Source organism: Pteropus alecto, unplaced genomic scaffold (genome assembly GCF_000325575.1).
Source record: "Pteropus alecto unplaced genomic scaffold, ASM32557v1 scaffold25, whole genome shotgun sequence".
Taxonomy (NCBI): domain Eukaryota; kingdom Metazoa; phylum Chordata; class Mammalia; order Chiroptera; family Pteropodidae; genus Pteropus; species Pteropus alecto.
In genome coordinates, this window is record NW_006441955.1 from 11,970,594 (window position 1) to 11,992,643 (window position 22,050).

The 22,050-nt window shown below is 35.7% G+C and overlaps 1 protein-coding gene across 2 annotated transcripts in view; it reads left to right on the forward strand.

Annotated features, from left to right (window-relative positions):
- The window catches only part of NFIA (nuclear factor I A), a 348,065-nt gene that overhangs the window by 262,700 nt on the left and 63,315 nt on the right, over positions 1-22,050 (forward strand). The window contains exons 7-8 of one of the 2 annotated variants that reach the window (XM_015595052.1): positions 13,565-13,684; positions 16,110-16,163. In XM_015595052.1, the coding sequence (XP_015450538.1) occupies positions 13,565-13,684; positions 16,110-16,163 (174 nt within the window). The remainder of the gene's footprint in view (positions 1-13,564; positions 13,685-16,109; positions 16,164-22,050) is intronic. The other variant, XM_015595051.1, reaches the window with a different exon arrangement.

The window sequence follows — 22,050 nt, forward strand, 5'->3', positions numbered from 1 at the left end:
AATATTTGTAGAACTCAAACAGAAGGCAGTTTTAACCTCTGATATAAAGAGAAAAAATACTTCTTTAGTGTTCTTACACCTTCTGTTCTGTGAGCACAATGTAGAGATTTCATAGACTCAAGTAATACCACAATTTGATTAACAGTAAAAGGTAAATTTTCTTATATTTTATTGGAATGTTGCTTAAACTTTAGAAATGTGTGCTTTATAAGTAGTAGTTAATGTTTATTGAGTACTTACAATGTTCATACATTATTCTAAGCTTTATATATGTATATATAACTATGTATTATATGTAACTATATATAGCTTTTCAATATTGTTATATTTATATATATATACATATAAATGTGTGTCTATATGTGTATATGTACTATATATTTGTTTAATTTGTAAAAAATAATACAGATAGCTAATAATGCTATTTGCTTGCAGACTGATTTCCCTCTTATACATTTTTCTGTTTTTCCTACATGCTGATGATTCTATTTAAATATTTAATCAAGTATAATCCCATCAGTTTTTATGAGAATGAAGTTCTGTCTTTTTGGGGTCATCAGTTCGTAGTAAAATCGTTTTTTAATACTTGAGAATAAAGGGCTTTCTATGGGACGAGGAGGAGAGAGGGAAGGAAGACGTCTGCAGACTCAGGCAGCTCTCAGGAGTCAATAGCGTTTCCGCCCATGCTGTGCAGCAGTTTCTGATTCGACTGTGCACAGCCCAGTTGCTTTCCTGCTCGACAGAGGATTACAGTAATGCCTATTTATCCAAGTCTGTCCGTCCAAGGATTTCGAATGCATCATAAACGTATCAATTAATCAAAGACATGGCACCTATTTCAAGATGATGGGTGAATTAACATCCTAGAAGATTACGAGAAATGCTCATTTCGGCATAGTAAATCAGGGGCTTCTTCCTGATGGGTTCCTGAGCAACACACCAAGCACGCAAATGGAGAGGGTTCTCTCCAGCCCTGAATCACAAACCGTGTCTCTCAAGTAAGAGAAAACTTTGAGAATAAGAAAGTCACTTTTTTTCAAAGCATCTCTTAAACTTGATGAAAAATTAAATTGCAATAGAATGACCGAACTCACTGAAATATGGTTAATAGGATTGCCTCTTCAGAATAAGGTATTACTGAACTCCCTTTCTTAACAATTAAAAACCCCTGTGAAACTTTTGGATTTTTGAATACTGAGTTACTTTGGTTTCTGGTTCTCTGGTCTGTTTGGAGTGAGAAATTCTGTGCTTGTGAGCTAGAGCCTTTGGCCCAGCTGTGGAAAACAGGCTTTATAGACAGCTGTGAATGTTTGGCATTTGTTCAGATAATACGCCAGCTCTCCCAGCTTTTAATGTGGTCCAAACATCTTATTGTCCTTCATTTTGAAGGAACATTCCAATCTCTAGGGATTTTTTTTACTTTGTATGTAATGAGAGGTAGTTAAAGTTTTCACGTGCATCATTGGAAATGCACTCAAGTCATTTGAAATTCAAGGAATGGCAACCCAATATCCATTTCTAATTTGAAGTGTCTTCTGTAGTACCAGATTATTCTACCATGTTAGCTATCCCAACCCAGAAATCACTTCACTGTGATTAGCTTCCAACATTCATAAATTATAGGATATCACGATTACTTACAACTTAATGCCAGTCAGAATTTGCCATCTGCCTTTCAGCCATTTCATGAACCTGACTGAAAAGAGATTTATCAAAATGGCTGTGTAACATCTCTCATGTCTTAACTCTCTTTAGGGACTTATATAAGCAGAATTTCATGTTCTAATGTCAAAATACATGTGTAAGGATTAAAAGTAGTACAGGATGCATAAGAACGCTTTTCAGGCCAGTTATTCTTTGATATTTATCACTTCATAGTGGTGACACCTGCTTCTAATTTTAAGAGTTCTTTTTTTCAGTGGGTGATTTTTTTTTTTTTCCAAAAAAAGAAATCTTATCCTCAAACGACTCAACTGGTAATTTTTCTCCTTTTGATGTGCTTGATATTTTTATGAGTTTGTCCATCAGCATTGAAGTCTTAACATGCCTTTAGTTTTTAAAAGATCTTTGTAACACATAATCATTATATTGGGTCACATAAATTTAAGTCCTAGACACACATTTGGAGACTTTTGCAGTAATATAATTTATCATAAATGTCATTATCTGCTACTTGGACTACTTGATAGTTGTCTTAAGTTGACTAAAGCCAGAGAAATAAATTCTGCCTTGCAGAAGTAGTTCAGTAACTTACATTCAATATCCACATTTGGTTGTTTTTCACAGTTAAGGACAGGCTTGGTGACAGTTGTCATTTGGAGTTTAGTAAGTCTCTTTAGATACATATGGAATAGTCCTTTGGTTTTGGGGTAGCCAGCCTATTATGCAGACCCAACATAGTCTGCTCTTTTGTTTTTATCTTATATAAAGAGCTTCCCCCAATAGGTTCTGGATGAAGTTAATTACATGAGTAGAAAAAGTTGCAAAAGATGATATATTGCTAGTAACCAGTTCTGATTGGCCTGCGGGGAGTTGTCTGTATAAAATTGGATCCTGTGTCGGGTTCCAAAAAGAGGTGTGAATATGAAGGAGAAGTGCTAAATCATGACTCCAGAGAAAATGTTGGCCACAAGTAGTTCTTAGTTTAAGTGAAAACCAAACTTTAGGATTTGAACAAAGAAGACAAGGAGAAAAAACGGTGAATTGTTAACTCTGATATAAAAGCATTTTGTTGATCAAGTTTCACCAAACTTTTCATGAGACTATCCACAAAGGCAGTGACTGAATGGAACTAATTTACTTAATTGATATGAAAAGCTTTGCTAAGCATTTACCCTTAGTGTCAGATAAGTAATTTTCAATATAATATATCCAAGATATGGAGACAGTTAAAAAAAAAAAACATGATTTTTAATAATTGCACTCATAAGTAAACGGATCTATCATTACGTTGTCACAAAGGATGACAGTGAGCAGAAACATCCTGCTAATCCCTCTCAGATAAGTATTCAACATAATTAGACACTGTCTCTTCTGTTCAGTATAACATTAATCAGAAGTGCAACTTTACACAGAAATCTTTTTTCTGATATGTCATTGTTTAAAAAAAACTATATTGTCAGATACTGGGCTTCAGAAAATGACCCATGTAGTTGTGTATAGTTATTTCTCTTTTTATTTCTTGTTGTAATAGTGTTTGATAATAATATGGTCCTTTTGCATCTACAAAACTGCATTTAAAGTAAGTGGTTCATTTTGTTTTGCAAACTATCAGAATAATGAACTACTTGAAGTATTAGTAAGCTTTGAAATGACTCGTTGGCTCATCTATCTAAAATGAAGGCATAACTCTTTTAGAGAGAGATTTTCTTATAAGGAAAAGGCGAGACATTTTCTGCATTAAATAAGAGCTCAAGAGACAACCTCTCTCTGTGAAAAATTTCATGTTAAAATGATGAAATGTGTTGCCCCCTTCCAGCATCCATAGATAGGCATTGCCTTTAAAAAATCCATTTCTTTTTACTATGTAGCTTCTAGCTTCGACTCTGAACTACTGCATAGTTATAAAGTGGTATCAGCTCGCTGTATTGCATAACTCTATCGTCCCACTTTCTCAGCGACTCAAAAGCCTTTGAAGGCAAAGAATAGGGTTATTGAAGGATGGCAGGCACATTTCACTAAGTAACAGGTGGAGGTCAAAGTAGTTTATTTGTGGGGATGAACAGAGTGCAGAGATGGAAAAATCAAATGCTTTGCCATAATAAGGTTTAGCAAGAAAACGCTGACTACACTAAGCTTAGATTCTAGCTGACATAACCTTTTCTAGTTTTCACTACTTGATTTCACAGTTCAAGCAATTTGAAGAGGCCTAAAATTATATTTCTTTTTTCTCCTATGAAATGTTCCAATAAGTTTCAAATTTTACTTTAAAGTAATGGGTGTTCTGCTTGTATACGAGGAACACTGGGACTAAAAGGTGCCCAGTGCAGGTGTATCTGAAGCATCGGTCATCAGAGACTACACATCTCTATACATTAAATTTTACCAGTAGGACCCTTAAATCCAAACTTTCGATCATATTTGAACTGACAGAAGTGAACATACTTTAATAACCACTTAACTTCTCATCATTGAAATTAGTATTATAGGTGAGGGAAAGTATCTATAAGGATGTTTACCAAGCTTGAGCACTGAGTTACCCCTAGCTTGTTGGATGGAGATGGGAAGAAAAGAGCTTTTCTTTTCCCCCACTCCTCTTTGTACAATTCTGTATTTGTATAGTGCATATGTTTTGCTTGTGTAACTTACAAAAGGGCCAAACATGCTGCAAAAAATATATAAAAGTAAGATTTACCTACCACTCTATAGCAGAAACAAAAAAGTAAAGTTATTTGGTGATATATAGACCAGAGTTGTCTAATAGAACTTTCTGCAGTGATGCCAATGTTCTATATCTACACTGTCCGATACTATAACAACTAGCCAAATGTGGCTATGGAACACTTGAGATGTGGCTGTGCTGAGCAACTGAAGTTATAAATTCATTTAATTTTAATTAATTAAAATTTAAGTAGCCACATGTGGCTAGTAGCTACCATATTAGACAAGGCAAAAATAAACCACACATATGTATGATTGAGTTTTTTACTTTTCAGCTGAGTGTCTAGGCAGAATGAATAAAACATTTATGTTATATTATACTGTATTTATTTTTCATGCAAAGGAAGTAATTTGGTTTTCTCAATAATTCCTTCTTTATTTTCAGTCCTTTGTGAATGGGTGTGATTGCTATGTTGAGCCAAAATCAATCTTTCTCTGAGCACATGGGAGGATGGGATGGCTTGGGGGAAGATGAGATGGGTGGAGAATCTCCAACTTGTAAGTATAGGGAGCATGAAATACAATTTTTAAAAATTTCAGTCCTGACACTGGTGTGTCTGTATTTACCCTGAAAGGAGAGGAAATCCCCTTAAAAAATCAAGAGACTTTATTGTTGGCCCAGGAACCAGATTTTTCTGACATATTCCTTGGGTCTATATTTTACTCTCTCTGGTTGTAAATTTTTACTCACAAATGAACATTTGGACTACATTAGAGAATTCATCATTTCTGTTTTCCTGAATAATCCATGTAATTTTTACTCCATTCTCCCATTTTTAAAAATTGAAGAAATCGCTTGTATCTCGAGGCCTTTTAAATTACCTGAGCTTCTTTATGACGTGGTAATTCTTTTGGGGGTCCTTTTAGCTCATTTTAAATGGTTGCCTACAGAGTAAGAAGGATAAACCTTAGAAGCTATATTAGCTTTCATTTTATTCTCCCCATCATAAAAATGATTTTAAAACATTTTTATTCACTGAAAAGGTTAAAAGTCAAAATAGTCTGAATGTTTTACCTTTCTTTTTTATTTCAAGTGTGTTCATCATAATAAATTACATTAGAAAGGACCCTAATGGAATTTATCATTAGGACACAAATCTAAGATGAGTGCAGTATCTTGGACTACCTCCTCATATCACGCAGCATGTGTTTATACCTACAGGAACAGAATGGTCTTTTAACTGTGAGATTAATCTATCCAATCACAGCCTTTTTTTAGGATCACAGTTGGAGATGATCTCATCACAAGGTGCAGCTGAAACTGTCCTAGGATGGTCCCGTTCTTGCCTGTGGGACAGCTGTTAGAAAGTGAATCTGGTAGAAATGAGTCTGAGCATAAATTTGGATGACTTGCAAAATATGGTACTGGTACTCAGCCTTCATCCTGTAATTGAGAAATGGCACTGAAATTTATGCTGCACCATTAGTTTGATAGACATGACCAGGGTATCTATTCCCCACACTCAGACCTGGAGGTTTAGGGGAATCTGAATGCCTAAATGTAAAAAGATCAGTCACGGTAGCAGTTAGCCCATCATTCAAGCTGAAGAAAACTACTTAAGTATCATTAATGAGCTCTGTTTTAAACCAGCTCATGATTGGTTTATGTCAGTAAGATAGATAAATAATCAGAACTTTTTTCAGAAATAGGCATCTTGGAGTAGTACAATGAACGGAGGAAGAGCTTTGAGCTGCTGGATGCAAAACCTGGCTCCTCTGTGTACTAATTGTGTGATCTCTCATATTCTTCCAGACTTCCTTAATTATCTTTTTTCTGAGTCATTGCTTTCTGCCCATCTGCTTAACCATTCCCAGCAACAGGCAAGCATGCTTTCCTGTCTCCCATCTTCAGAAAACTCTGCCTTGCTTCTATCCATGTCCTCTCTATAGCTACTACCCTATTTCTCTGCTTCCCTCTACAGACTAATTTCATTACAAAGTTGACTTACACCCATTTTTCCTACTTCTGTACCTCCCATTGATTTTGTAAACCATTCTAACCTATCTTCCATGTGCCTCACTATCCTGGAGCTCGTATATTCTCATACTTGGCCTCTCAATAGCATTCAATTCACTCAATCACGACCTTCTTGAAATATTTCTTAGTTTATGTAAAACTACACTTTGCCATGAGCTAAATGCCCCAATTTAGTTGCCTCTATTGACACTGACTTTAGTAGCTCAGAGGCCTCTCTTGAGGTCAAGATTTACTGAATTATAAATACCTGTATGTTAGACTTTACCTGTGATTCAGTGATATATTACTGCATTATAATATACACTAAGCTTGGAAGATATCAATGACTCTAAAAGAAGATGTTTGATGCTTTCTGCTAATGTTTTTAAGAACCTTTATAGAGAAAACAGCTTATTGAATAGGCAAGAAGCCTAATGTAAATATTAAATATATGTATTTATTTTATCATGTGACATCTTTGGGTCATTAACTTCTTCTAAGTCAATGTGATATTTATTTATTCGAAGTTCTGTGTTAGAATTACCGATAATACATTCAGTATGTTTAATAAAATCCTAATTGACCACTACTGAGGCCAAGAAAAACCTTTGGTATATGAGACAAGATGATTCTTAGTATACTTCAGAATTGTTTTTGTATTTTACAGATTCTTTCACAGCCAATATAACCTCTCTTTGAATTTTTTCTTAGGATAACCAAATTAGAAACTTCAGCTATCAATAAATATACTTTATTGACTTAAATAGGACACTTTTTTATAGTATACAAGGGGAGCTACATGAGGGAGTATGATGTTTTACAAAACGTGTAAGCTTTAGCAGAGACCTAGGTCTGAAATACCACTTAGTAGCTATATGATCTTGAGCAAGTTGCTTAGCATCTCTCGATATCTAGTTTCTGCAACATTAAGTTATAAGTAGGCAGGATAATGATACCTATTTACCTGAGATCGAAAAGTAAGAATCAGAGATATATGTAAATTCAGCATCTATCTCTTATAATTAAAGAATAAGATTGTGAACACATTTGGGCACTAATACATTTTGAAGATTTTGAATGTTTGCTGATGGAAAAGACATTGTGTATAACTGCACTCAGTCAACATGAAAAAGCATCCATCTCTTATAAGGGGATATATCTCTTATCTCCTTATCCACAGGGGATACATTCAAAGACCCCCAGGGGATACATTCAAAGACCCCCAGGGGATACCTGAAACCACAGATAGTACTGAATTCTATATATACTGATTTTTCCTATACATACATACGTATGATAAACTTCAATTTGCAAATTAGGCACAGCAAGAGATTAACAACAAGTTAATAAAACAGAACAGTAATAAAAGTTATGTGAATATTCTCTCATATCTTATTGTACTATGCTCACCTTCTCACTTAAAAGAAGCACTTTATGGCTTCTCTTTGGCATCCGAATTGCCGGCATCACTACTCTTGTGCTTCGGGGCCATTACTAAATAAAATAAGGGTTACTTGAACACAAGCACTAGGATACTGCAACAGTTGATCCGATAACCCAGGTGGCTATGAGGTGACTAACAGGCAGGAGCATAGATGGATATGGTAGACAAAGGGATGATTCACGTCCTCCGCAGGATGGAACAGGATGGCACGAGATTCCATCATGCTACTCAGAATAACATCAATTTGCAAATTAGGCACAGCAAGAGATTACAACAAGTTAATAAAACAGAACAGTAATAAAAGTTATGTGAATAACTTTTATTAAATTCCAGAAATAAACAATTCATAAGTTTAAAACTTATGAATTGTTTATTTCTGGAATTTTTCATTTAGTGTTTTCAGGCTATAGTCGATTGTAGGTAACTGAAGCTGTGGAAGGTGAAACTGTAAATAAGGGAAGACTACTACATGGCACATAGTAGGTACTCCATAATTTGTAGCTTTTATTATCTTTAGTCTTCTTTTTTTTTTTTTTTTTGGTGGGGGGGATGATCAATATGCAGAGGTTTAATGACCATCTCTTTAGTTGCCGCCTGGCTCTCTTGAGGCCATTAGAAGGATGAAAGCTTCCAACAGCCTTTGGTTTCATATAATAGTTGTTTTGATGAACCAGTGATAAAGATAGGCTGTTGGGAATTAGATGATGACAATGGACAGGAGAATATCTAAAGTCAGACATGAACAACCAAACTTAGAGAGGACATTTTATGGTCCTCTCTAACGTGCTTATATATTGGATTTTAAAATTAAAGTGCAGAGTTTGTTTGTTTCCAGAGTTTCTTCCAAACAGATTATGAAAATAAATGAACATTATTGAAACTAAACAAAATATTTTAATTTAATACTGTGAAGAAAGAAACATATATCAGTTAAATTTTCTCTGACAACTTAAATTACATCACCGAAACTCCTACAACAGATAGGGTCCTGCTGTCCTGAGCAGCATTAAGTAAGGATAATTTTCACAAAACAATGAATTTTTGAGTAAGTCCTCTAACAAACTAAGCATTAACACTAACTTGTCATAATTTTCCTTTTTAAAAATCCAGCATGTTGTTCCAGCATTGTCACCAGAATAATTATAATTTATTATGATCTCTCCCTTTTCCCCCTTCCCATTAATATTGTATCTCCTTTGACTCCTAAAAAATCCCCTTTAAGAAGGTTTGTTAAGCAAAGAACAGTATTGTACTATCTTCTCTTCTCTGTAGGATTTGCTTCATAATTGTCACTATAAAGTTCTTGGTTTAAGTGTTTGGTAAATCTCATAATTTGGGAGAGAGGAGTAGCTGAAATTAATTATTGGTTTTTCTTCTAATTCTTTTTACTTTCTATAACATCAGGTTGCAGCAAAAAGTTAACACAAACAAACCTTGATTTGTTATAGGAGACCCCGAGAATTATTTTTGAATTTCTTCATACCATTTGACCTGATTTTGTTATTGATGTTTCTTGAAAGAATCAGTGGGAAATAGAAAATTTCAAAAATGTTTATGCCATTGAAAATAACCATTTATTGACCTTTTTTCTAGAAGTTGTCTTACTATTTTTAGGTGAGAATAGGCTAGTGGAAAACCTCACAACCTAAGATAAATTTGCTTAAAAAATTGGGAACTTCTTAAGTTCTAGGGAGTAGTTAGTATACAGTAGGCATCTCTAATACAAACATTTCTAGCATTGGCAATAATTTTATATTTTAATGTCATATTAGTTTGCTATTGTTGTATAATAAATAACTACAAACTTAGCTTAAAACAACATGAATATTATCTCACAGTTTCCATAGATCAAGAGTCTAGGCACAGCATAGCCAGCCACTCTGCTAAGGGTCTCACAAGGCTGCATCAAAATTTTATCCAGGCTACATTCCTTGTTGTAGCTCAGGGTCCTCTTGCAAACTCTTCTGACTGTTGGCAGAATTCAGTGCCTTATAGCTTTAAGACTAAGGTCCCAGCTTTCTTACAGCTGGTTGTCAGCTAGGGGTCCCACGTAGCTTCTAGAGGTCTCTGCAGTTCCTTGCAATGTGACCCTCTCACAGGCACTTTTACAGCATGGCAGCTTACTTTTTCAAAGCCAACAGGAGAATCTCTCTGACTTCTAGTCCCTCTTTTAAAGGGCTTACCTCATTAGGTCAGACCCACCCAGGATAACTCTTTACTTAACTAAAGTCACCTGATTAGGGACCTTAATTACACCTTCAAAAGTTCCTTCACCTTTGCAGTATACCAGCATAATCACAAATGGCATCTATCATACTCACAGGTGCTACCCACATTCAAAGGGAGAGCGTTATACAAAGTATGTACCCCAGGGGCCAGGAACCTTAGGGCCATCTTAGAATTCTGACTATCAAACACTAATGATTAATCTAATAGAATGTTGGTGAATACTATATTTGGCCTGTACTTTCAAGGTTGTCCTGTTGGACTTCTCACTTACAACCTCCTCCAGACATCAGGGTCACTGAATTATTAGAAAATTTCATTTATGTTTGCCTTTGTTCACTGAACACTATTTGAAATGGCTCAGGTAGTTTAGAAAAATGGCAAAGTGGAGAGAAATTCAGAATGTCCGATGGTTAAAAAATCAATGACAAGCCAAAATGCTTCTTAAAATCCATCTCCTTTTTACCACCATTGGGATTTTTATAGCAACCATTGGGATTTTTATAGCACTCAATAGGAGGAAATGTCCCATTGAAACAAAACATTATGCTAAATTTCTGCTTCTCATTCTATAAAATTCTTTTTTACATATTGAAAGGAACTTTGAAGGAACATTTTGTCTGTTCCAGAAAAAGGATGATGTTAATTTATCTATAATCTATTCTAAAAATCTGATAATTCTAAAAATACATTGAAATTAAGGTTTTGATTCATTAAAAGAAAGCCAAACAGTCATTAATCTGTACAGTAATTGTATAACAGTTGTGTATAGCTAATTGGTAACAGAAATTTTAATAAGAAGTTCATTTTTAAAATAACGTACAGAAACCAAATTTGATTTCAAAAACAAAAGTCGAGATTAATGTTCTCTCGCTTATTAATATAAAGCGGTTTACTAACATTTTAAAATTTCATCTAATCAATTAAGTATATGAACCAAATTAACCAAAACATACATTATGCATATAGAGAAAATATTAAAGTATATAATAAGGAAGTATGTTCAATATGGGTCTTTAAAAATTGAAAACACAAAGTAATTTTGAGATTCATGACCGCCTTAGGGTTCATATTACTTGACTATGATAAATTTAGACAATTATACATAGTTTGGCTTGTCCTTCTTGCACTGGACATTATTTCTTCTCTCTTTAACCCTTTCAAGGCAGATTTGAATTATGCTGTTTTTGAACCCATTTATCCACTTGATGATTCTTGATGCTTCTTATTGCCTAAGTTTAATTTCTGCTTCCCCTTTTATAAGGGTAAATAGTGGATTTAAATCATGTCAATATTTCTGCAGTATTTAGAATAACAAGAGTTGGAATATATGAACTTTTCAAAAATGATAACTCTCCCTTGAGTTCAACCATTTGCTTTCTTTAATAAAGTTAGTTTAGATATTGCATTTTATCAGTGATTCCATTGTCTGAAAAAAATTCTGCCATCTTAACAGTTTTGACATTTTTATTTTCTGTTCGATTTCTGTTTCATAACATGTAATTCAGGCATTTGACTGAGTTTAAGTCAGTGGACTGGTTGGCAGCCTAAACATTTATTTGCACAGAAGAGGTTTGAAAGAATTGGGAGATTTGTTTACATATTGGTATCTCTTTATTTCTTTCCTTTAATTTTTAATTTGACCTCTCCTCTCTAATGTAATTATGTGATTAGACCTTAGGTTAGGTTACTTGCAATGAATGTTGATCTAAAACCTCAGTCAGTCCTGATTATGTTAAGACATTGGTATGGTGTGACTTTGGTTACTGATTCAACAAGCAAAGAAACATAGCTAGTCTGATTTAGTGACTTTGTTTTTAATTCAAATCACATAGATATTGATTTAGAATGGATCTGATCTAGATTTGTCAAGTTAGTATGAAATCACATACAACTTTTTATTGTCCTTATGTCTGACCATGCAAGTGTGCTCATCAATTAGCAGTTTGTTTTTTCTTGGAGTCAAACCCCCAAGTTTTACTGTATTCAAGCCTCTATTAGTAAAGCCACAGATAAAGCTGAGACCTGTATAAGTAGTTTAAATATCTTTTCAGGCCACTTGCTATGTTCCACGCCCTTTGTTAGATTCTGAAAATAGAGGGGGCAAAGTAGACATGGTCTCTGTCCTTACAGAATCTGTAGTCACACTCCAGGCTTATGTTGTAGAAGCTCATTAAGGAAATCTGTGATCATAAATAACAAAGCCATATTTACATATAGGCCAAACTAACTAAATTTCAGAACAGATCCATACCTGTAATGTGTTTGGCACAGTTCATAGTAGTTAGCAACTATTCAATAACAGTTACTTCCTAATATCATTATTATTTTTGTTATTTATTTTTCCAGTTGACCCAAATAATTATGTGGTCATAGGCAGAACACAACTTTTATAGACATGTATAAGTACAAGGAGATTTGTTGTTTGTTTGTTTTTTGACAAGAATACAGGCCAATTTTGCACTGCAAACTTAAGAGAACCCAAGTTGGTCCTATAATATGGAGACTAAGAGTTATTTCCTTTATTTTTATATCCAAGTTTTCATTGTTTTAATTGGCACCCTACCAAACTGATAGATGCCTCCAGTTGTGTATGTCAGCATAGTTACTGAGAACATTACAAATCCAGTTAACTACAAGGGACTATTTTCCCGTTATTTTCTTCTCAAAACATTCCCTGCGCTAGAAATGCTTTGAAACCCTTAGAAACTATAGTAAAAATACTATTTTTAAAAGTAAGCTTTTCTTGTATTTTCTTAACATAAAAGTAATATATGTTCATCATGGAAAAGGCAAATAAGCAAAATGAGGCAATGAAAATCACCTGAATCCAGCACACTGAGAGAACTACTATTACGGTTTATGCCTATTTCCTTCAAGTTCTTTCTCTTTACACAGAAAATATTTTTAAATGGCATCATCATGTAACATCCTATTTTATAATCACCTTCCATGTCTGTATTCTATGTCGTTAAATAAATATCTTTCCATGTGACTATTCTTTTACAGTATTATTTGCATCGATTCTATCAAATGCCAATTGTTGGGCATCAAGTTTATTTTTTACTTTTATCTTTTCATTTCTATTATAATGTATGGGATGAGCAAGTTAGTTATTGTCGAAGGCTTTTCTAATGTTCAAATAGTTAAATTAATTAAAATAATTTAAAGCATCTTTGGTATAAGGTCACTGGAAAGATGAAATAATTGGGATGAGGTGCTTCTATAGCCTCCTTTTTGAAAGGCCTCAGAGGCCATGGGCACATATAACAACTTTCAGGAAACACTGGGGAAGTGGCACTCTGTAATTAGAAAAACTCAATAACTCCAAAATGGACTGTGATTTGGTAGAATAAGTTGAAATCAATTACAATCTGACTTATCAGGAGATCGTTCTGTAACCTGTTTGTTCCTGTGACAAATTCGGAGCAATTCAAAACCAATTTTCCATTCATAAGTGGATTTCTTTTTTTGATTCTTTTAAGTTTGATCTTTTAGGTTGCACAAGCTGTTGTCGCACGAATTAAAGTGTGCTTATCAATCATCCTTCTTGCCAGGTCCAACCACACTGAAGAAGTCGGAGAAGTCTGGTTTTAGCAGCCCCTCCCCTTCGCAGACCTCCTCCCTGGGAACAGCATTCACACAGCATCACCGACCTGTCATTACGGGACCCAGAGGTGAGCTGCTCTACAGGCACCCTTGGTTGTGCATAGATCATGGCCTTGGGACCAGCATAGCAAAATGAGAGACAATGAAGACTCCCCCAGAATGCTCCTGAAGTCAGTGAGTGTTCCAATTTCTTATCCTTGGGGACAACTTTGGAATGTTAGCAACCAAAGAGATTTAACCTAAGGCGAAAAAGGGACCAAACCTCTTTCTTTGCCAGTATAGTGTTGCAAAGAGGTGGGAGGTAATCTGAATTGAACCAAAATCAAATTTTCCTACAAATTGTGCAGGAGGTGTAAGTGTGAGAGAGACAGACAGACAGACAGACAGACAGACAGACAGACACAGGTGAGTATATTTCCATGTAGTCAGTTACCTGTCTTCAAGTATAGTTGACTCCTGAGTTTAAAAAGAGTTTAAAAATCCACATGTAAGTGGACCCCCACAGTTGAAATCCAGGTTATTCAGAGGTCAACTGTGTTTTCAGTCAGTGGTTAGGATTCCAGAGGGTCAATTTGAGTTATATGCAGATTTTCAACTGTGTGGTGGCTTGGCGCCCCTAACCCCTACGCTGTTTAAGGGTCAACTGTAACTCTCTCGTCCCTGATGATACCCTTTCCTTGAAACCTAACTTCAATATGTGTCATTTTTCATTGAGGTTGTTTACATCATGGTGTTGACTGTTGACTGGCAGTCTTCATTCACTCCTTTTGAAGGGGTAGATAGTTTGTCTGGTTCTCATTGCAATGTTGTCATTATTTTTGTCCTGTGTACTTTCAAGATTATTATTAAAATGTGTCCACAAGAAATATGATTTGTATTTCACATTAAAGATAAGCTTTAAACCTCAAGAGAATGTCAGCAAGTCACTTAACTTGATCTTATTGCAAGATGAAAATATTTATTAGTTTGTTTATAAAACTCCCACAGTAGGAGTATGAATAATTGTAACCACGTTTGCTTTCTTCCATCAGATTTTTATTTAGGTAGGTCTGTGATCTACCAGCTGATATCATGAAACATCCTAGAAAGTATGGTCTCTCGTCTACTTTGACACATGCCTGAGAAAATTGATATTTCTTGCATTAATCTCACCATTAGTCCCACAAATCTGAATGCCTTTATGAATACTCTCTGTGCATCTCAGGGAAGTATGGCAGATGAGAGGACTATCTCATGCACAAATGCAGAAATCACAATGAAGAAAATAAGTATTCTGACTGTTGTGCGAAGGAATTTCTATATCCACAATTATGAAAACTTACTTACTCCATCTTTTTTCACTTGTATGTGTGTCTGATATAATCAGAAAGGAAATATATATGTACATATATATGTTCTAATTTGAAAACCTTGCATCTGAATTGGATTATACATCCCAGAATGCAGAATGAATCTCTTTAAGTGGGGTAGTATTATGATATTATCCTCATAGTCAATACTCATTAAACATCTAAACTGTGGTGGAAAATAAGAGATATGAAGCCCTTTTAGTCAGGAAGAGGATTTTTGGTCTCATGGAGATAAGGCACCTGATGTTTCTCATCTTTCTATTGTCAGATTAACATATTGTAAATGCTAAATGAATGTTAAAAGCAGAAATTTCTACAGGAGTTAGAGGAGGGTTCTATGAAGGTTTATTCATTCATTAACAAGGATTTCCTGAGTGCCTGTCACTGGGAATTAAGTGGTTCCTGTCCTCATAGAGCATACAGTCCGGTACAGGAGAGAGACACGAGAAAATAAGCAAAATAAGCATTTCGAAGATAGTGTGGAATGTACTGTTACTTATCACTTTGTATCAAACTTCAAAGTGTAGGTAACTTTTAAGTCAAATCTTAAAAGTTGCTTACATGAATGGAGGGCATTCCAAGCAACAAAAAGATTCGTGGTGTAGCAAGGATAATAAGGGTAATAAGGATAGAGAAGAATGATATGCTAGCTATCAGGACAGCTGAGTGAACTGCCTCTTTGCCTTTCCATTCACCTTCTGGATTTTTTAATGTCCTCACCAATAAAATGGGGACAATACTACTGCTGAATTCTTCCCAACTTCTTATTCTCATACAGAAACTACAATAAAACAATATCCATAGAGACTCTGAGGAACATAAAGCGATGTGCATATAGTATCATTTATTCAATAAATATTAAGAGTACTGTATATGAATCTTGCCTTAAAGCTATAGTTCTAGAAATAATTATAATGATTCTAGCATTTACCTGTGGATACTATAATTGGGAGCTTTTTCATGCCGAACAATTAGGCATATTTGCTAAAATGATCCACACTGGGTTGAACCACAGTGGATCTCCTTAGCCTATAGAACAATGAGTTTTGATCTCCTATCATATTCATGAAATTGTTTTTGAGGAAAAGAGAAAGATGCGTAGTTTAAGAATTATGGAATACCAAAGATTCTTTGTTTTCACCAGAATTCAAGATGGTTCCCAGCGTCCTCGGTTCTCCTTTCTGGAAAGTCTGCTCAGGTACCCATTCTTATTGCACCCTGCCCCCCTTAGTGGTCTGATGAAGGGAATTGGAGTAGTTGAGATGAAACTCTTCAGTGGCATCTTTGTGGTAAGAATCATAGAATTGAGATAGGCTAACATAAGACATTATTGGGCTAAGATATTTTTAAAAGGTTGGTCTTTAACCTTTTGTTATTTAAGAAATATTTGCTACGGGTACCATATTTCCTTTTATTGTTCTCTGAACTAGTTGGAAAACTAATTCTGGAATGACATCACATCTAGGACTAAGAGTTGATGTTTTAGGAAGATGAGGCCAGATTTAAGGAGGGAAAGTATTACCGAGGGAACAGGGAACGGGTATGGAATAGATGTGATGTATACATAAAGGATAATTTAACCTCACACACACCTTTTATTATGTAGAGTTGCCACAATCTGCAACTTAAATCACTAGAGAATCCAGACAGACAAACTTCCAAAGGGCCTGGAAGAAGGAAAAGGTGTATCCTTTATCAAGGTCCTGGGACATGGGGCCAGGAGTGCTTTGTACTGCACTGTTGCTTAGTCATGTGGTATTTTCAATTCTAGCACCCAGGGTGCAAGACTTCTGCTGCCTTTCTTAAAATTCCTTAAATTTCTCATGGAAGTACCTTGACTAGACAAATACCAGTTTGTAAGCAATACTGTGTAACATATCTCAATGCCCAGGCCAGAGGTGATATTTTAACAGAGCTACAGCACAGCAAGGTCACCTCACTGAGAAAAAAAAAAAAGTGGCCCTATTTTTCATTGTGAACCTAAGCTATATTTGGAAATTTACAAAGGAAACCTTTCTTTGAAGATTACAAAACAAAGGCAGAAAAATAGAGCCTTGAAGGGAGGCAGCATTGCATACTGGTTAAGCACAAAAGCTCAGGGGTCAAAAGGACCCGACCCATGTTTGAAGCCTGTCTCCGTCCTTTTTACCAGCTATGAACCTGGTACATTGCTTCTCTGAGCTATAAGTTCCTCATCTATAGGTTAGAGATTATAATCTATACCTTAAGAGAATTCTATAATGTAAGGAGTAGGTAAAATCATGTATTTGTAGTCATTCTTACTACAAATAGAATTTGAACTTAGGTCATGCAGACAATTTAATCACTCATTTACACCCAGGCTTTGAAAATCTCATGCTGTTCACTGCTGCCTTCGCCTGTCAACATTTTACCCATCCCAAGACCAGTTCAAGTACTACTTCCTACATGAAACTTCTTCAACTCCACCCATGCTGCCATCATCTCACGCTCCTTAAATTTCTGTAGCCTTTCATGTTTGCACATTTCCTCTCCCAGTGCTGTCTTGTTTAGTTAATGTACATGTCTCGTCACTCTCCTAGAATAAAACTTCTGAAAGGAAGGCTAACTTATACTTAAGGGTATCTTCATTTTGTCTTACACAGTGTTTTATACACAAATATTGATTGAATAAAAAGCATTCAAATTGTACATAAGTGTACACAAAAGATATTCATCCCCTCCCTGAAACTGATAGGTTCTCATTGCCTCAGATGAAATAAGGGTGATAAATATATAATAATGTATAGAGTACTTCCTTATAAGGAATGTCCAAGATAGGGAAGAACCATGGCCTTTCATCCGAAGAAAACTTTTGCAAGATTATATAAGTAAAGCTTTGATATGCTATGAAAAAGCTGTGGCTTTTCTTATTTTTTGCTGATCTAATCACTTCCCTATTTTCATCATCGTGAAGGTAGAGATGTGTGGTTTCTTAAAACGAATCTCCTTTCTGATATTGGATTTCTTTGTGGCTTTGAGGAATCACTTAACCTTGTGGCCCTCAGTTTGGTCATCTGTATCATGGGATAATACTTTGCCACTTATGTAGTTAAAATTAGGTAAAGGGGTTAAAGTACTTTGGAATATCTGGGGGAGTAAAGGAGATATTAAATTTCAGCATTTGGATGTCACTTTACATTATTACAATTACTGTGTACTTTAAGCAGAAAGATTAGGTTTTCAAAGACTTTCTCTTACCAGTACTTAAAATTTCAACCGTAATAAAGTATTTAATCATGAAAATTTGTCTTATTCATGATAATTGAAAAAAAAAAATCTTTGTCCTGCCCTTTGCCTTTTCCAGGTTTTTAAGTTTGCCTGAGAGTGATTGAAAGGCTCTAACTCCTTTTGAGAATTATTTGGAGTAATCATCAGTGATATTTTAGAGTTTCTTGAAAGTTTGTCTTCTTGAAGCTTATGTTTCTGCCTAAGTCTTTGCCCTTTTCAAAAAAAAAAAATAGTGAATGATACTTAATGTAAATGATCTGCACCAAGTACAGTAACTCTGTGCTTTAGGGATTCAGAAATGGGGGAAGAGCTCCACTATACACATTGTGAGGCAGAAGTTGAAAGTAATTGGCAATTAGACACTTGTTCAACTTCACCTAGAACCACAGAATTTCAGAATAGTGTTCTGAGAATCTTATGGTCTAATCAATTCCTTGTATCAGCTAAGAATGTGTCTGGCTGTAAGTAAAAATATGACTAAATGGGTCATATTTTTTTCACGTAAAAACAAGTATGTGATTCAAGGACTGAGATTTCTTCTCTTAGTCATGCTTTGGTGGATCATTTTCATCCTCATACTGTGACCTCATGGTCACAATATAGCCACTGCCCTCCTGCCTTGCATCTGCATTCCAAGCAGAAAGATAAAAAGAAGAGGCAAGAGCAAAACGTGCCTACGAGCTCATTCTGCCACCTAGTGTAGAATCTTACACTGCATGGTTAGAACTGTGCCACATGATCACCTCTAGCTGCAAGAGAGGCTGGAAAATCTAGGATTTTTTTTTTTTTTTTTTTTTGCTAAGCATACTGCCACTCTTTATAAAATTAAGGTTTTATAAGTAGATAAATAGAAGAGCAATATGATAGCAGTTAGTAAGCATTGCATATTACTCTTACAGATGAGAAATCTGAGCTGGTCAGAGCCAAGACTAGAAATCAAGTCTCCAGTGCAGTGCTTTTTCTACTATATCAGTAGGTTCTATCTGTTTACACCTGACTTGGAGAAATAAAATGCATTTATTTAAACAATTAGCTTGTTTTTACATTTTTCATTAGTCAAAGACAATACATACCATTTAGATCTTTTGATAAGCATGACGTAACCATGTTATCACACGCTGTTTTTTAGTAACGGCCATAAACAGATCACTTGGCCTTTTTCATTAGCACTATGAATCCTTGCTACTTATAATGCAGGATTTCTATTAGGTGTAAGTCACCTCAGAAAACAATGTTTGAGGTAAACGTGGCTTTTTTAAATATTGAAATTAGTTTGAAGACTCCCATTACTGTCTGGGGACCCATTTATGTTTTCCACAAATATTTATGTACAAGGTGCTCTACTGCTTGCTGAATAAATGGGAAAGCTTGGATTCTGGCCTCAGAGTGCTTGCCACCTGGTAGATGACAGGACAAGAAAACCAGCAGTTGTATTGCTGTGATAGGGGGAGCAAGGAGTGCTGTCAGGGATAAGGGCATCCTGATAGAGAACTATTGTGTCATTTGACACTGTACAAGTCCAAACGAGCATGAGACTTAACCCCTCTTCTCAAACAGAGTACCTTCTCATTGTGAGCATGCAAAATAAAGCCACAGCAGACAAGTCATGCTTTCAGGTAACTAAGTACTGAGGAAATGAGAGGTACAACTAAGTACTGAGGAAATGAGAGGTACAACTAAGTACTGAGGAAATGAGAGGTACAACATGCTTTCAGGTAACTAAGTACTGAGGAAATGTGAGCAGGAGGCTAAACCTCCACTTCTTTGAGTCAAATATACACATACACAAAAGGGAGTTTAGAAATAAAATTGCCCTGATTCTGAAAATATGGGTAAGATATACTAAAACAATAGCCATATCAACCAAAATTTTTTGTGCAGCCTTCAAAGAATCGTTCCAGTTTTTGTTTGGAGTGGTAGTCAGAAGTTCACATGCTCTGTAAACCTCTTTAATTCCATGATCCTGTGGCCAAACAAGGAACCCACTCTTAGTGATGAAACCTATGAGGGTCTGCAGTTTAACAGTGTCTCCCAGCTGGGCCAAAAAATATATACTGAGGAGAATTATGAGAATGAAGATCACCTCCCAGGAAGTTGAGGTCACGAGGTAGGGTGGAGGAGTGTAGATTTATAGACAATAATAGAGGAGCAAGGAAGGAGGGGTAAAATAGGAAAGCAACAGTTATCCCTAGATAGCGGGGCCTGTTAGAGCAGGGGCCACGTCTTTATTCTTCTTCCTTGTATCCCTCCGCCTTGTATCTGGCGTAAGGAAAGCACTCAATAAATATTTGTTGAATAAATGAATGAATGCATGGATTTGATTGAAGGCAAAACAAAAAGTTCGGGAATAACAGGGGAGTTCTTTCCATGCCCCACGTGTAATAATAATATATTATTCAAGTCCATGTATTTTTAGCAGCATTGACGGAGGCGCATAGCATGTTGAATAAATGCTCAATATATATTTGCTTAGTTCTAATTAAGAACTTCTATCTTGATAGTCATCAAGGAAAATGCTGAGCTCCAAATGATTTGGTCTACTTTTTATGGAATATTCCATCCAAACTAAGGACTCTCCCGAAGGAGTATTCCCTAGTGCTTTATTGTTATCATGCCATGGTGCCCCTCCCTTGGCAGAGGTCACTATACCTAAAGTAGCAAATTTGTTTAGCTCTCTAGTATCATATCTGCAAAGTTCTGTGCCTTTTAGGAAAGCTTTTCACTTAGTTGTAGAACGAGCTGGTGCCCCTTTCAATGGAGCCGAATCTAATTTTTCTCTCCTGGTTTAGTGCAATTGAATTATCTTAGGAAAATGAGAAGCAATTAAGTACCTGTTGCTAACAAGGCGCTGAAATAATCTGCCAACAGACACAAGGTGTTTATTTATTATTGGAGTATGTCATTTGAGAAAACATTATGTTGTCTTTCTACAAAAAGAATTGCCAAAATTGATTTTTAAATGCAGGTACTTGTTAGGTAGACCTAACAAGTAGCACCTTTGAGGAGCATTGAAAAGAGAAGTAACAGGACTTGTGAACATTGGTCAAAGTTAGCTCAAATGCCAGCACCTAGCCTGATGGGAAATGTTGTCGATGGGATTTGAAGGAACTGGATAGTAAAGAGGAAAAGCAGCTTTTCAGCAAAGGCCCTTTAAGTCCCAGTTCAGGAAATTATTAAATTCATTAGGCAGATACTTACAACCAGCTATTACTGTCCAGCCAAAGGAAAAAAACAATGCCAGCAAATGTTTTAAAACTACGACTAAACAAAAGTCAGGAAGCGTGTAATTAAAACTGTACCTTTATTGTATTGTAAAGAGTTTCACTGTGACATGGAAAATATTTAAAGGAGAAGGCTGGTTAGCTAATTTGTCTGCAAGGGAACTGCTTAGTGGAGAACTACCCTAAATTAACTGTAAGGCCACCCACCGAGCAAACCTCATAAAGGGCCATGGATGCTCAGCTTGGTGTTGTGTAACTGTTCAATAATTACTGGATAAATGCATAACTAAAAGCTCTATTACACTAATAATTTGTACTGAGATAGATGTGTGGGACACCCTGCTGGGTTAATTTGTCATCCCCCTTACCCCCCACCGCCACCCCTCAGCAAACTTCTAAAGAGAGCTCTTCTGCAGTAGAATCCTGTTAATATGTTGTCCCAAAGAGGACAGGTTAGAGCAGTAAAACCAATTGGATCCTTAATCCCTTAAAAAGGCAAAATGCCCCTGGGGTGAGAGCCAGAGAGAATAGGGTGACTAACCATGTGGACCTAGATTTAAACTCATCTTGACAAAAGAAGCTGCTGTCCCTTGGAATTCCTTTCCACCTCCCTGC